Source organism: Onychomys torridus, chromosome 3 (genome assembly GCF_903995425.1).
Source record: "Onychomys torridus chromosome 3, mOncTor1.1, whole genome shotgun sequence".
Taxonomy (NCBI): domain Eukaryota; kingdom Metazoa; phylum Chordata; class Mammalia; order Rodentia; family Cricetidae; genus Onychomys; species Onychomys torridus.
Genome location: NC_050445.1, coordinates 46553639 through 46570538, shown reverse-complemented (window position 1 = coordinate 46570538; position 16900 = coordinate 46553639). Strand labels below are relative to the sequence as shown.

The window sequence follows — 16900 nt, the reverse complement described above, 5'->3', positions numbered from 1 at the left end:
ATTTACTAAAAAACAAAACCTATGTACAATTAAAGAATAAAAACAACAAAAAGCTGAGTTGGATTGCAACTTACTACAGAAACACCCACTGCTGCTAGCTTCCTGGCTCAAAAGGCCACATTCCTCCTCACTCCACCTCTTCTTCCCAGCCTTGTCTAGTCCATCCCTAATGTAAACCCCACCTCTTGGACTAAAACACCTTTTCAATTGGCTACTGGGAAGGTTGCAGAATTCCTTTAACATTCCCCCCTTTTTGTCTAGTTAAGAAGGAAAGGTTTTCACTATAACATAGTAAAACCATATGCAATAATAATTATTATCAAGTATTGTCCAAATAGAAAGGAAAGGTAATAACCTTAACAAAAATGAAACTACATACAAGAACAATTATCAAGTAAGAAATATAGTCTCAATGTCCAGTCCATAAGTAATTGGCAAATTTATAGAGATTACTCCTTTAGCTATCCTCTCCTGAAGAGTCCAAAGTTTGTGCCTAATATAAATTTGCCCAGGTTTGGGAGAATCATATCTCTGTCTAGTCTTCAACCCCATCAAAGATCTGAGAAGGAAATAATATTACCTGAGTAAGCTGGAATTGCAGAGCAAGCAACTTCCCAAAATATAAGAAATGACAGAGACAGCTGGCTGCCTGGACAGCCACCCAAGGTTCCTATGTAACATTGGGGCACCCATCTTTGGCCTATAAGTCTAGAATACTTGACACACTTTTTTTTAGAAGCAAGGAATTTTGAAGGACTGTCCCACTCTGTCTTGGCAAAGTTCAGCAGTCATTTTTCTTTGTGTCCTGCTTGTCTAGTTTGGACAGCATACTGTGTCAGCTGTCTAGGCAAGGGCAGTTTCTTGCCCAAATGGCTATCTTTTGCCACTAAGAATGCAAACACATATGGGGTTTCTTCAATGTCCATCATCCTTTTTTGAACTACGTCCATGCCACCAGAAGCAGATGTGTCTCATGTTAAAAAAAAAAGCTAAAGCTATTAAAACATTTAAAATACTATATTCTGTAGGTCTTTGATATACCTAGCTATCTAAAATATATCTCTGTATGATCTTGAGAACATAACTAACATGACTATAAGTTTGATAGTTATGGGTAACTCGTAACTTGTATTTCTTAATCATGCTAAATAGTTTGAAAAGATAAGTTTCAAGGACTAGAAATTTACATTCCATTGTTAAATGAGCTGAATAGATACAATACCTTAAACAAGAGTAGAAATGCATGTATAGTATGTTCTAAAAAATAACCTTAAATTTGTATCCACATACAAAAAGATCTTAAACAGAAGTAGGAACATGCTGGACAGTGGTGGCGCACACCTTTAATCCCAGCACTCGGGAGGCAGAGACAGGTGGATCTCTGTGAGTTCGAGGCCAGCCTGGTCTACAGAGCTAGTCCAGGACAGGCTCCAAAATCTACAGAGAAACTCTGTCTTGAAAAACAAAAACAACAAAAAAAAAAAAGGTAGGAACATATATACAGTATAACAAAAATAACCTTAAATTTGTATCAATATATAAAACTCCATACCAATGTAAAATATTTAAGATGAATAGTTGCTTTTTTAGTTTAAAAGTAGATCTAATAACTTACCCTTTTATCCTATCATTTTTTATCCCCCCTTTTTTCCAGAATAAGATCCTTTTTTTTTTTTTACCATACCCAATAACAACTTGTATCCAACCCCCCTACACAATGACAAATATCCATAATCTAGTGTAAAACCAAAAAACACCCACCCCATCTCCTGAGAATGTGAGTGTCATGTTATTAAAATTACTTCCTGATGTCTAGGGGTTGATGGCATTTCTATGGGACCCTAAAAAACCCAAAATAATGGACAAGTCTTGGGAAGGCTAGCTGTATCATTTCTTGCCAGTCTCCAAGTAATGGGAGAGTGTAGGGCTTGTCTGAAGTCTTGACTGGAGTAGTGAATGAGGGTGGACTATCTCAGCCAGCTACCTTGGAATTGTTCTGAGCAGTTTGTAGTCCAAAGCTGACCTTCGGATGGTGTTTATTAGTGTAGTGGCATTACCACAAGCCAGGGGGAATTGTTGTTGTGGGGCCCCATCATCCTTTGGGAGACTACAGAGGTTGCTGTTAGCAATGTTTATTGTACTCTGCAGAGAACTTAAACATATTAAATGTCATAGGTTGTAAAACTTGGGGAGGTTAAAGGTCTATGATCTATTAAATACACCTGTGATACACAGGCTAGGTAACATTTTACCCTTATGGGTTCTTTGAGGGAGTTAAAGACTAAATAATTAGACTTAAAGTTTTCCTTAGTTATGATAAAAGGTAAAGATAAGATAGATAATAAAATATTTTCTCTAATTTTGTCAAATATAAACAGATTGGATATTGTAACTATAATTCTTACTTAATAACTGTTTTGGTTGTATATAATTTTACTATGTTAAAGTAAAAACTTTCCCTTTTAATTAGACAAAAAGGGGGAAGTGATGTGAAATAATTATTTTGTACACTGTGAAGATTTGTCCCTTGGCTTGCTTTAATAAAAAGCTGACTGGCCAGTAGCTAGACAGGAAGTATAGGTGGGACAGCCAGACACAGAGGAGGCTGGGGAGGAGGGCAGAGTAAGAGGAGTCACCAGCAAGACATGGAGAGAAAACAGGAGGTGCAAGATGAAAGAGAGGTAACTCCACGTGGCAGAATGTAGATGAGTAGAAATGGGATAATTTAAGTTGTAAAAGCTAGTTAGAAATAGCCAGTGAGCCATTGGCTAAGCATTTAAAATTAATGTAAGACTCTATGTCAGTTATTTGGGAACTGATAGGTGGACAGGACAGGAAAACTTCGCCTACAGAGTCTTTCATTTTCTACCTCAAAAACCATGTGTTGGTATACTAAGCATGTCCAACTTAGTCAGCCACCATACTGATCTCTGTGGATGTGACAGCTATGCCTGTATCACTTCAAACTGTCTTGTTGTACAAGCAAACAAATGCTACTCCAAACTAAAACCCTTCATGCTGCAACTACCTTCATGCTCGATATATGCACTAGTGCCATCTCCAACGCCTTTGAGCGGTTAGCTTCAGCAGGTCCTCCAAAGATGCCAAGTCCTTCAGAAATCATCAGGCAAAGAGCCACTTCTTTAGGTTTAAATAGAATCCTGACAACATCTTCCCGAGAAGCGGTGCTTCTCGTGTGCTTGCAGCATGTTCTGATCACTGCCTGTTTACATCCTGTGCCAACTCAGCTGATATGTAATTAACATTATGTCTTGATAGCCTGCTGTTGTTTGCAGCAACTTCAAGTCATGATTCTGACACTTCGACAACAAGCAGTGAACACTTGATACAGGGCCAACACAACATAGATGTCTACTTCAGTTTCCAGTGATGTCACACAGTCAGTCGCTTTACTGATCTCAGGGCTCTTCAGGCTACCACTCCAGGGTTACATCTTTAATGTGGAAACACTGCTTTGTACCTTATGGCATTAAACATCCCTAGTGATTTTTAAGATATCTGTTTATTTTCAGATGAACTGGGGGTATATGCATTAATTTAACAATAGCCATATGGAACAGGAAATATGAAATTTGCTTCTACTGTCTAAGGGAGCAGGGTTTGGTTGAGTCCATCTCACAACAGACTAATCCTGAAACTATTACACAATGCCCCTGAATACACTTTATCTTATCTGCATTGTGAGGGAAATGGTAACACTTCCTCTGGCGGGCTTATTCTGAACAGTAAATAAAATCATGCATTAAAAATGCATTAGGCAAATGTGTGCCACAGGGTGATCACTTCATAACAATCAGATTAAATAAATAAAAGATGTGCCAATACTTAAGTGCCTCAGGAAAATTTGTATTTATCACAGAAATTTACAGTATCTGGTATGTACAGCTATTTGAATAGATGTTAGAAAATTGTAAGAGAAATAATTCCACTTAGTTAAATAAAAATTTGCTTCAAGTCAATGACAAAGTATATCCTGAAGCTGATTACCTGGAGAAAAATTATGTCAAAGATATCCAATTCTTATTATAATATGAATTATAATATGATATCAGAAGTAGTTTATAGCAGTTATGCTTTCCTAAATCTAATAAATACTAAAACATTGGGGAAACAAAAAATATATAACAAAGTTTAGTTTTGGTTAAGATTTCAAATATATTCTTTGTAATTGTTCCTTTAATTTATCTTGAACAAAAAATTTTAAAATGCAGTCTCTTAGTTATTAAAATAGGTTTATTAATGTAAATATACCAGGTTTAGGATATAAACCTAAGCAGGAAGCTAAATAACTACTCAACATTAACAGATAATTTTGCTTTCTGATTTTTTGACTCTAATTTAAATTGACATTTTTTGCCTCCGATTTTCATGTTTATATGAGTCTTTGAAAAGTCTTTTCACCTCGGTGGCTCCTCAAGTGCTCACTTGGAACAATGACTTTGCAGCTGGCCAAACCTGACTCTCAATCAATTTTTATGAGTACAAATTCTTGGGCTGATGGCTGCGTCTTCAGCTATATCACTCACATAATCCACACTCACACGTGGTGATGAGATTCACATTATCACCAGAGCGCCATTGTGCCAACGGCAGCGGCAGAAACAGCAGGGTATACTGTCCTCCCTATGAAAAACGACTCCTTCACCTTTCAATAATGCAGCCTGCAGGTATGGACCTACAAGCTGTGTCCAGATAGAATGAGAGATGTCTTTAAAAACACTAATAAAAACTACCCAGTTCCTCCCAATGGGTCATTGTCATCGAATCTCCATACATATCCATCTTGATTTTGAAGTGAGAGCATTCAATTTGTCTTCCTATTACATTTGGAATTGGAAGGGAGATTCAATTGTGTGTGAAACTTCAAAAAGTTATCAGGGTACTGGCATATATATATTTCAACACATTTAGGCATGGGATTCTCCCTGTGTATGTTTCTTTCTATCTATCTATCTATCTATCTATCTATCTATCTATCTATCTATCTATCTATCTATCTATCATCTGTCTTCCTACCTGATATATCACAAATATAATAAATTCTAACTAATTCAAGTTTGGTAGATTTTTTTCTTAAATTTAAATAAGGAGCATGTGGACTTAACAACTACTTTGATTCAAGTTGGATTTTACCTTTAAAGTAAAACATATATTTTGCTCATCTTGAAAAGTTAGCTACACATTTAATGTACCACAAAAATATACTTTGTAATTTTGAAATATTCCAATTCCTTCTTCTGTTTCTAAATTCTCTAATAAGTGATATTAAAAGTATATACATTAATTTTAAAATTTTCTTATCATGTGACTATTTACTACAAAATAAGATAGGCAGCAAACGATGATCTTAAACCTTCACAGTTTTCAAAGCATTGGGTTTGACTTTTCAAAGCCAGTTTCTAGAAGCTTAATTTTCATATTGAACCAATAAATATATTGGAATCTTTCAGACTACTGCCATTTACCAGGTCCTCAGACTAACAAATGTTGTCTGCCCATCCTTTAAAATATAGTTTCATATTTTTCCCACATATTTCCATCAGTGGAACTAAAAGCCAGCTTAGTTTGTTCAAAAGTAGTTTATCCCCGAAATCATCTACTGAGATTAAGGAATTTTCTGAGATTCTATATGAAGTCACGAAACATAACTGAAAAAGAAGCTTTATTTCCATTAAAGTCAGTGGAATGCTTCCAAATGACATGGTATCAACAAATCATAGTGATAAAGCTGTCCAATTAGGTGCAGGGGAGACATTATAATAGGAATGAAATTAAGATATCCAGAAAGACTTATATTCAAATTTATTCATAAACATATTTAGGTTTTTGTGCCACTGTAAAGGCATAACTTGAAAACTGCAGAAGATGTTTAATAGGAATGTTTAATAGCAATGGTTTAGGGGGCTAGACCACTGAGAACTGTGAGCAGAGAGCAACTACCTGTATTTTAGACCAAAAGATTGTGTGCCTGTGTGCTGCATACACCTGAGAATGCACACATGCATACATTTTATTATTACTCTAAGCCACACAAGAAATGTTTATACTTTAGCCAAGAATAAAAGAGACTGGTGATCTGCCCTGTAGATACAACTACTTTTGACTGAACTTTAACACTTGCCATCAAGACACCATGCTACCATGGAACATCAATGATTTTCCCCAGCAACTGATGGATGATAATGTCTCTAGAAAACAGCAAATGACAATTTTTCTCTGTTGGCATTTCCCATTATCATTCTTATCTATCCAGTTAAGTTTGCCTAATGTATGGTAGGAATCAATGAGATTTTACAGGTTACTCTGTCTTAAGATTCCAAGAGTGCTTCTCTTTTCATGTATTTCCACTGAGAATGAAATAGTTTGAATTTATCCTGGAATGAAATGACTATTTTGGAAGCTATATTTTAATGTAACTAGAACTTAATGATTATGTTCTCTGAACAAAGGTTGATGATGATTTTGAAAGGTCAGACGACCACATATACCAATAATCTATATTCAGAACCCAGTCACTGACAGACTAGACAACTAGATTTAAAAGGACATTTATGTGAGTATATAACATACAAATTTATATGAAGTGAGAGAGTGAATGGATCACAGATCATCTGCACATTACCTGGATGATGCAGTTTTTTTTTTTTGTTGTTGTTTTGTTTTGTTTTTTTTGTTTGTTTGTTTTTTTACCCCCAAGGGATTATCTTAGCATCCTTCAGATCCTTTTAGGAAGCCTCGATTGCCAACACAATTTCTATAATATTAAATTTTTTTTGCCTATTCCACACTGACTTCAAAGTGGCACTTTGCAATGACTATTGAATTTGATACTATAACTAGTTGAACACAGGAGCTGGCAAAGGGAAATTCTAGTCCACCAGACAATAAAGCAATGTATAGAACAGAATGTTGGTCATTTCATTATAAGCTGCTTGGCTTGTTGTTTGATATAAAAGCGTTATTTGTGATGGCATACAATGAATTCAGTACTTCTTTATTTTCAAATGAATTATTTAAAATAATTCTCAACTTTAATTTCTAATGCAGGAATTATTAGAAATAGATATGACACAAACAAATAACATGAGAGTCAGTGTTGGAAAGCAATTAACAGGAAAATACATGACTGACCTGAACAAGAACAAAGTAACGCTTTTTCCATCTTTTCCAAACCTTCTGTCCAAGGGCATACAGATACCTGGTAAGAAAAACAAAGGAGTATATAAATTAACGGTGCAGCGCTCCATAGCCATAGGTCTTCTATAGGTATTTATGAGACCAGCCTGCTAAAGGCAAAGTTTAGTTTATCTGAAATCGGAGACAACATGTAGCTTCTGTGTTACAAGACGACTGTGTTGATTCTCGATTCCTGAAAGGGAATTGATTTATGTGGCTTACAATCTGTCAGTCCTTACAACAAATTGAACGAAGTAGGAGTTAGAAAGGATAATCAAAGAACCAGTTGGAATTTTATTTTCACACATGTTTCTTAGGAGATACAGAGGCTATGAGCGATGGAACTTGTGCTGAATTCTTCAGTGCTCAGATGACTGGAGCTAATGAGTGTGGCCTGAGGAGGAGGTAGATATAGAGCCAAGAATCAAGGGTGAAAGGTCATTGTCCAGCTGAGTGACCTTGCAATATGCCTCCACCAATATCTATTCCCATTTCTTTGTCTATTAGAGGACAACACTGGGTATCCTGATTTCCACATACCTTGGCAGCTCTGTCATTTTGAGATTTACGTGGCTTATGGAAGCTCTTCCACTGAACATTCTTTTTTCACTATGAAACTCAGCTAATAAAAGAAGGTGACATTATTTGGTTTATCACAATTTCAGCTATGGCTTTTAACTTTGCATGATGTCTATAATCTGAGATGAAATGATTAACCTGGTCATACCTTTGAATAGAACCCCTTTGTTGTATGTGTTCATATGTATATGAAAATAAGTGTACATGCTCTTGTGTGTATGTTCATGTAGAATCTAGAGGTCAACCTCAGGGGAGCTATCCTTTTTTTTTTGGTTTTTTGAGACAGGGTTTCTCTGTGTAGCTTTGCACCTTTCCTGGAACTCACTTGGTAGCCCAGGCTGGCCTCGAACTCATAGAGATCCACCTGGCTCTGCCTCCCGAGTGCTGGGATTAAAGGCATGCGCCACCACTACCCGGCTCCCATTTTTTTTTTTGAGTCAGGGTTTCTTGGTGGCCTGGAGCTTGCTAAGTAGTCTAGGTGGGCTGGTCAATGAGCTTGATGAATCTTCCTGTCTCTGCCTTCTCAATCCTGGGATTAAAATCATGTGAAATTATGCTTAGCTTCTTTATCTGGGTTCTAGCCACTTTACCTATTGAGTTATTTCCTGAGCCCTGAGAACAGACCCTCTGTTCTTACCAGTATAAAGGTTATTCAAGTGAACTTAATGTATGTACAGCACTAAGTAATAAGGAATGCCACATCTAAGACTCAGAGGACTGACCTCTCACAATTTCATAGCAGAAATTTTGGCTTCTGTTTTATAACCCACCTTATGAAATAAAACAAACTTATCGTTTGTCTTTCTTAAAAAATACTAATATGGGATGCTTGTGAAGGTATAGTGGATGTATGGACATTGACTTCAATACCAGTGGGAATATAAAAGGAACCCTTTCTCCTGAGAAACAGCACGACAAGATGCAGAAATGCCTAACTTTTTATTATGGAGTTACTCAGGTAATAGTTAGAGTCCCACATAATGAAGTATCTCTACAAGGACACATGGGATACTACAATTTTTATTACTGAAAATTGGTGACAAATTCTCAAAGGTAAGGGATGTATTTACTAAATGCTAATATGGTATATCCATATAAATAAATAATATCTTGACATTGAAATTATGACTTTGATAAAGAATAAAATATAGAAAACATTTTATTCTATAATGTTATATGAAAAGGTCAGGATTTAACATTATACCCATACTTTACGATTTGGGATTTCTAAGAACAAACATGAAATATTTTAAATATTAATAACTGTATTACCTGAGGAGTGAAATTATGGCAGACTTAACTTTCCATATGTTATAGAATTATGTTAATTTAACCTTCCTATGTTTTCTACAATATCAGAATTAGGGAAAAGAACTAAGGAGCTATTAAAGTTCAAAACAATGGAAGTATCATTACTCAAATGGCCCAATCAATTTGCTTTTGGACAGACACATCAGCTAAGTGTGGTTGAGTTCCTCTCTAACAATCATGATCTCTGTTTTTGTGGATGCAATGTGGACTTTTTTAGACCCTGGTGGAGATGTTGACTCTTCTTGTTCTCACCTGTTCACTGTTTCTTTCCAAGGTCCCCTAAATGCCCTTTCTTTTAGCCCCTAATTTCTTTTCTGTGGTTGTGGTGATAGGTGTTCAGCTGCTCTCTTTCTGTCTTTTCTATATAATTTACCTCTCCTGAAATGCACACACCCATGTTCTTATTACAGGGTTAACAACAGTGACCTAAGGAGCTTGCTACTGTGTATGTACTTAATAGCTGCTCAGGAGCCACAGAGGGCACTGGGAATAAACTCTGCCCGTGACCACAGCTTGCTTCTCAGCTCTCTCAAAGCATCTCACTTTGCAGAGTGCTGGGCAGATGGGTCACACATAAATGAAAGTGAGTAGAGAGATACATGAACTATCATTACCACATGCAAATTAGTATGAGTGTTCTAACAGCTCTGTGTGAGGAGCACTAGCCAGCTGAACATCATTCAAAATAATGCACCAATGAATTTAGAAGGACAAATAGTTTCTCTGCAAACGGACAGTAGAGGTGTATGTGAATATATATATACAGCATTTGGAGACCACTAGATGATTTTAGAAGGAGGAAGAATGAAAGAAAATTGGGTACTGGAAGCAAGATAATCTGGATGTCGGTTCTTGAAGTGTTTCAGCTATTGCACTATGAGAAAGCATTTGTTTGAACATACACATTGACTATTGTCCAAACAAATCCAGAAATGAACTGGTCATAAGAATTTTATGGTCTCTACACATAAAAATGAAGTAACAGTCAATGAAAGGTTACCCAAAAGGAAGTGTTGTAAGCACTACCCAAAAAATGCATACTATATTTTCCTTGTAAAAATTTCATTGGGTTGGTGGTGGCACACGCCTTTAATTCCAGCATTTGGGAGGTGAAGGAATGTGGATCTCTGAGTTCGAGGCAAGCCTGGTCTACAGAGTGAGTTCCAGGCCAGCCAAGGCTACACAGAGAAACCCTGTCTGGAAAAATGTAAAAAAATAATATTAGCCAAATAAAATTTTTATATAAAAATGGAAATGAGTGAAATATATAAAATATACATACATACTGAAAAAGATATGTTAAAGTTTACATATGCCTTGTTTTTTTATCACAAGCATGTGATTCAGTCCCAAGGCCTAGCTGCAGATTCTCTTCATAAGGAATGTATTTAAAAGTAATAAACCCATGAAGAACAATAATTTACCAATATTGTTTTACTGGAAACAACCTAGAGGCCCTTCAACTGAAGAATGGATTAAAAAAATGTGGTACATATACACAATGGAGTACTACTCAGCAGAGAAAAACAATGACATCATGAAGTTTGTAGGCAAATGGATGGATCTAGAAAAAATCAAAATCATCTTGAGAGAGGTAACCCAGACTCACATGGTATGTACTCACTCATAGGAGGATACTAGATGCAAAACAAACGATGACTAGACTGCTACTCACAACTCTAGGGAGGCTACCTAGAAAACAGGACCCTAAGAAAGACACAGGGATTGGCCAATGACAGAGAAATGGATGAGATCTACATGAGCAAACTGGTCATGAGGGGGGCAGTTAATGAAGGGCAAGGGTCGAGGGAAAGAGAGCTTAGGGGAGTGGGAGAGCCAAGCTGGATCAAGAACAGAAAGGGAGAACAAGGAAAAAAGGACCATGATAAATGAAGAATAGGAAGAAGCAAAGTGCTAGAGAGGTCCCCAGAAATCCACAAAGATACCTCCACAATAGACTACTGGCAGTGGTTGAGAGAAAGCCTGAACTGACCTACTTTGGTGACAGGATGGCCAAACACCCTAACTGTCATGCTAGAACTCTCATCCAATGACTGATGGAAGTGGATGCAAAGATCCATGGCCAGGCCCCAAGTGGAGTTCCATGAATCCAATCAGTGAGAAAGAGGAGGGATTGTATGAGTGAGAATTGTGGAGACCAAGATTGGAAAAAACACAGGGACAAATAGCCAAACTAGTGGAAGCACATGGACTATGAACCAATAGTGGAGGAGCCCCCAACTGTATCAGGACCTCTGGATAAGTGAGACAGTCGATTAGCTTGAACTGTTTGGGAGACCCCCAGGCAGTGGGACCTGGACCTGTCTTTAGTGCATGAGCTGGCTGTTTGGAACTTAGGGCCCATGCAGGGACATTTTGCTCAACCTGGGAGAAGGGGACTGGACCTGCCTGGACTGAATCTACCAGGTTGAGCTGAATCCCCAGGGGAGTCTTTGCCCTGGAGGTGATGGGAATGGGGAGGTGGGCTGGGGGAAGGGGGGAGGGAGGAGAGAGGACAGGGGAATCTGTGGCTGATATGTAAAATTAAATCAAATTATAAAGATAAAAATAAATGAAAAATAAAATAAAATGAAAACTTTAAACTCATATAGCAAGAAACGATTAGGCTGCCATTAAAAGAGATGCTAAAAATACTAATAAAAAATGATCATCTTGTGGCCACTACAATCAACTTGTAGAATGCAAGGTTCCTTAGGCCCATCATGGTCAGTCCTTTCCTCATATCCTCAGTCTGTGTAGGATTCTATTTCTGACATCATCATTCATTGTTTTCTACAATGTCATTGGGATTATATAGCATACAACATTTTTTTGTCTGAGTTACTTCCTTTAGAAAAACACTTCTGGGATTCATCCTTTTTATCATGTATACCAGGAGTCTGTTCCCATTTATTGCTAAGCAGCATACTCCACTGTATGAATGTACTAATAAGTTGGCACATGTGTGAGTTATTTCCACACTTTTGCTTATGAAAAAATAAAGATGCCAAGAACATTCATGTGTAAGCCTTTAGAGTTTCCATGTTTTTGTTTCTCTTGTCTTAGTGTCCAGAAACTAGATTGCTGTGTCATATTGAAAGTGTTTGTTTAACTGTGTGAGAAATTGCCAGACTGTTTTTCCAAACTGACTGTGGTGAGCTGCATTGTCACTGGAAGTGAGTGAGAGGTGTACCTTGCTTTTGTAATGATAAAAATCACTGCTAAGAAGTACTCCAGGTGTGTGGTCATTCTGACTCCGTAGCTATTTCTCATGTGATTAAATTGAATACTCAGAACAAAGGCAAGGGCCTTTACCTCTGTCTTGAGTATAGTGGTTCTTAAGTTCTCAAGGCCCTTAATAATATTTTAAATTCAGAAGAGTCTATATTCATTACAGATTATTGGGATTATTGGGAAGGGTTGGAGTATGGAGGAGTGAGGAAAAGAAGCACAAGTTATTATATAAACACCAGGCAGCCCATTGATCAGAAAACATCTTTTAAAATTAAAACACATTCTCTTTCAATCCATCTGAAGATCTAGTGTGGCTACTGAATCACCACTTGCCACTTACTCATTTTTTAAAATGTTCAATGCAAGATATCACATTACTTCTCTTATGTTATCTATATCCCAAAAGCTTTTTTTTAATTTTAGGAAAATGAGAAAATTTATTCTGAAATTATATTTATATATAGATATTGTGTCCTACATATTAATGTTGGGATACTCATCAATTACTGAAAAATGAGTTACTCTCTCTAGAGAGACTTACCATATCTATACTAATTTTTAGGGAACTTGTACACAATAAATGACTTCAAATAGTAATAAAAGACAATTCCACATTTCTTTAATTATTTAGAAAAAGCCTCAGGACATCTTGGGACCACTACTATAAACACCAATTATAACTGCCTAATGTTCAACAAAAAGTTTGGCTGACAGTTTTAACTATTTGACATAAAATGGCAATATCATTAGACACATCCTTGAAAGCTATTTACTTGTTATTTGTGTTTTAAAATAGTAGTATATTTTAAAAATCAAGTTTACATTTCCTTTTGTCATTCAAATTCTGAACAAAGTGGTGTCTCATTGCTCTATGAAACTGGGTTCTACCAAACAAAGGTGGGGTACAATGGGGTTATCAGTAGTGCTGTTACTCATCTTAGATAGGACAGGATTTGCTTAGAGCATTCAGGACCTGCTGCTGGGTTGTCTCTGATGCTGCAGTCCTTTTAGTATTTTGAAATTTCTTTAGTAATTGCTGGCTTCCTTTTGATTGCATGATCAACTCAATAATAAAGTTATTTTTAAAGAGAATGAAAATCAGACCTGCTAAATACTTGTCAAAATGGTAACACACTTCCATCAGTTATTGGATGAGGGTTCCAGCACGACAGTTAGGGTGTTGGGCCATCTGATCACCAGACTAGGTAAGTTTAGGCTTTCTCTCGATCATTGCCAGTAGTCTACAGTGGATGTATCATTGTGGATTTCTGGGGACCTCTCTAGCACTTTGCTTCTTCCTGTTCTCATGTGGTCTTCATTTATCATGGTCTGTTATTCCTTGTTCTCCCTTTCTGTTCTTGATCCAACTGGGATCTCCTGCTCCCCAAGCTCTCTTTCCCTCGAACCTTGCCCTTCATTACTCCCAAGAGGAGGGACTGTAAGAGTGTGAATTGTTGAGACCAAGATTGGAAAAGTACAGGGACAAATAGCCAAACTAATGGAAATACATGAATTATGAACCAAAATCTGTGGAGCCCCCAACTGGATCAGGACCTCTGGATAAGTAAGACAATTGAATAGCTTGAACTGTTTGGGAGGCACCCAGGCTGTGGGACCCGGACCTGTCCTTAGTGCATGAGCTGGCTGTTTGGAACCTTGGTCTTACACAGGGACACTTTGCTCAGCCTGGAAGGAGGGGACTGGACCTGCCTGTACTGAATCCATCAGGTTTAAATGAATCCCCAGGGTAGTCTTGGCCCTAGAGGAGATGGGAATGGAGGGGAGAGGCTGGGGGGAAGGTGGGGAAAAAATGGGAACACACACTTTCTTCTTGGTGGCAATTTACAAATGCTGGGTAATAAAGTAAGTGTCACCTAGCATGACACAAGCATCCTCTAATGAGTACTGTAATTTTTTTCCTACTTTGTTTTAAACATGAGAGCAGATGCATTTATTTATTTTGTTGAGGAGGCTTACATTACTCATTTTCAACACCATAGAATTTTGCTTTAAACAAAACATTTTAAAAATCTTTGAATTTTTTTTTTAAACAAAACACAAATTAAAGTAGTTTTCTTGGTCATGCTCCATGCTCTACTCCCCTCAGAATATGGCCACAGGACAAAGGTTCCCTAGTTAGAGTTATACTTGGTCCAAGAATTATTGAAGAGGGTTCAAAGGAGATACTGTATGGCACATCTTCTTACATACTGCCAGTACTATAGCAAATATGCAGCTTTCCCCCCATTGAAATGTCCCCAGTGTACCGCAGTACTCATGTAACTAGAAATTATTTGAAAAGAACTGCTCAGATACTATTGAAAAGTATTTGCTTTCATCAATACACCCGACTTAAGTGTTAAAAAGTTGCTCTCTTTGAATAAAAAAATATCTGCTTAACTTTAAAATCTTCTCTTCTTACACTGGATTAGGTAACAAAGAAATTAGCGGCCTTGACACAATGCTGGGGCTTAGCACGGCAGCATGGAGCCTTGGAGCATCTGGTTTCATAAGTCAGCCCAATTACAGCAAAGCTCTTATAGACCTACTATTGCCTTGGCCAGGGAGAGTTCTGTGGGAGAACATGTATTTTTTTCTTCCAAAGAAGCATGAATCACTGTCAAGAGGGAAGACAAAAAGCAACTAAATTATTCCTGTTTCCTGGCCTGTGATATACTTTTGTGTATTCAACAACCCCATGAGGTCATATTGTATCTTCAAGTATCAGAGACATAGAATGCCAGACTCCAAGATTTTTTAGTGTCTATTTAAAATATGCTGCTAGGGGAAAGTTTAAAAAGAAAAGAAAATGATGATGGTATTTGCCTACTTGATATTTCTCTCCTCCGTTTCTCTCTCTCTCTCTCTCTCTCTTTCTCTCTCTCTTTCTCTCTCTCTCTCTCTCTGTCTCTCTCTCTCTGTCTCTCTCTCTCTAATAGTCAAACCTCAAGACATAAAAGCTTCTACCTATAAGTTATACAGCATATTTTCAGCCTTTTTTTTTTTTTTTTTTTTAAATCAATAGTTTCTCCTGGTCATTAGAGTATCTCATTAAAAAATGCACAACCTCTTTGGAAGCAACACTGTTTTAAAAAGTCATCTGTTAACAAACCAGATGAAAAGATGAAAGTTCTACCTCGGCTAGGTCTCAATCTCAAAGTTTTCCTTTAGGAATTAATCAACCTAGGCTATACAAAATCACTCAGAATGTTCTAGGGCAACAGGAATAGAAACTTCTTTCAACTTATGGGGATCATCAACTGTATGTATCCTAGTATCAAACATGCTACAATAACAGAGGTACACAACATGAGGTTTAGTAGAAAATGAACTTTAAGACAGACAAAGACTGGCATCACTGCTCCGCTTGCTCTTCTTGACATCACTGTCACTTACAAAAGTATTTCAAATGCTGTTTGGTGCAATATCCCTTTGAGTATAGACTTTAAAAGATAAATTAAAATAAAACATTCTGGGAATTATCTTTCTTTAAGCCAGTACCGTCAGAGGTATATTTCAGTAATACATTAAGTATTTTCTATAAATACAATATAGTCCGTGCTGATACACGCATACACATACACATACAAACATACATAATCAAAAAAGTTAATGAAATTTGAAGAACTCATTTTCTAATCAGTCTTAAAAGATTGACATTAAACTCATCCTCTAACACAATACACATGGACTGTAGCATGTATTTTCCTTGTCATAGTAATGGCATAGCTAATACTGTACATGTCATGTTTGGGATAGGAAATGGTTACAAGAAAGAAAGGTCCCATTTAACCAACACTTTAAAAACACTTTATACAACCTTTCTAACTTAAGGATTATTCAAAGAATGCTTTCAACACAAAAATTCTCCAAACATTTTACTAAATATTATAGTTTAGTTTCAATTAGAATGATGGCATACAATTCTAATATAAAAGAGAATACGACAATTTATTTGCATAGAGTCCATGCTGTGAGAGTTCATGGTTTTACTTTATGAGGAAAAATCATCACTAATGAATATTTGAAAAACATAATTGTATACAGAAGATGAGAATTATTCAGTGCTTGGGGAAAAAAAAGAACTATTACTTTGGGTGGATCACTTATGAGTCCAGCTTTCTATTCAAAGAAACCGAACAATCAATCTACATGTTGAATAATAAAGGCTTTTCTTCTACAAGGCTTCATTTTTCAAGGAAAAATACAGAAAGAAAAAAATCAATATAGAGAGTAGTTTAGTCCTGGAAAGGGCTTTCTTAAAGAGAAACCCCAGTCAAGGTTGAAAGAGCAATTAATGCAGGCTCAAAGAGCTGGGCCATTCTGATAGAGTTCGGTTAACATGTGGCAGAAGTAATCATCCACTTGTGAAAATGATTTTCAGTTCATTCTCAAACACCTTTCAGACACTCATGATCCCATTTAACTGACAACAATACAGGCTATCTGTGGGCACCATTGCATTTGATGTGAAAACCAATGGGGACCAAATGCCCTCAGGCACTTTCAGTCATCCTGCACCGATGCTGCCGCCACATTCTCTGCTGCTTACATAAAAGGAACCCTCCTTTCACTACAT

At 36.9% G+C, this 16900-nt stretch overlaps 1 protein-coding gene across 13 annotated transcripts in view; it reads right to left on the bottom strand.

Annotated features, from left to right (window-relative positions):
* The window catches only part of Cadps2 (calcium dependent secretion activator 2), a 542247-nt gene that overhangs the window by 180344 nt on the left and 345003 nt on the right, over positions 1-16900 (bottom strand). For all 13 annotated transcript variants that reach the window (XM_036180984.1, XM_036180978.1, XM_036180981.1 and 10 more), the window contains exon 9: positions 7153-7219. In XM_036180984.1, the coding sequence (XP_036036877.1) occupies positions 7153-7219 (67 nt within the window). The remainder of the gene's footprint in view (positions 1-7152; positions 7220-16900) is intronic.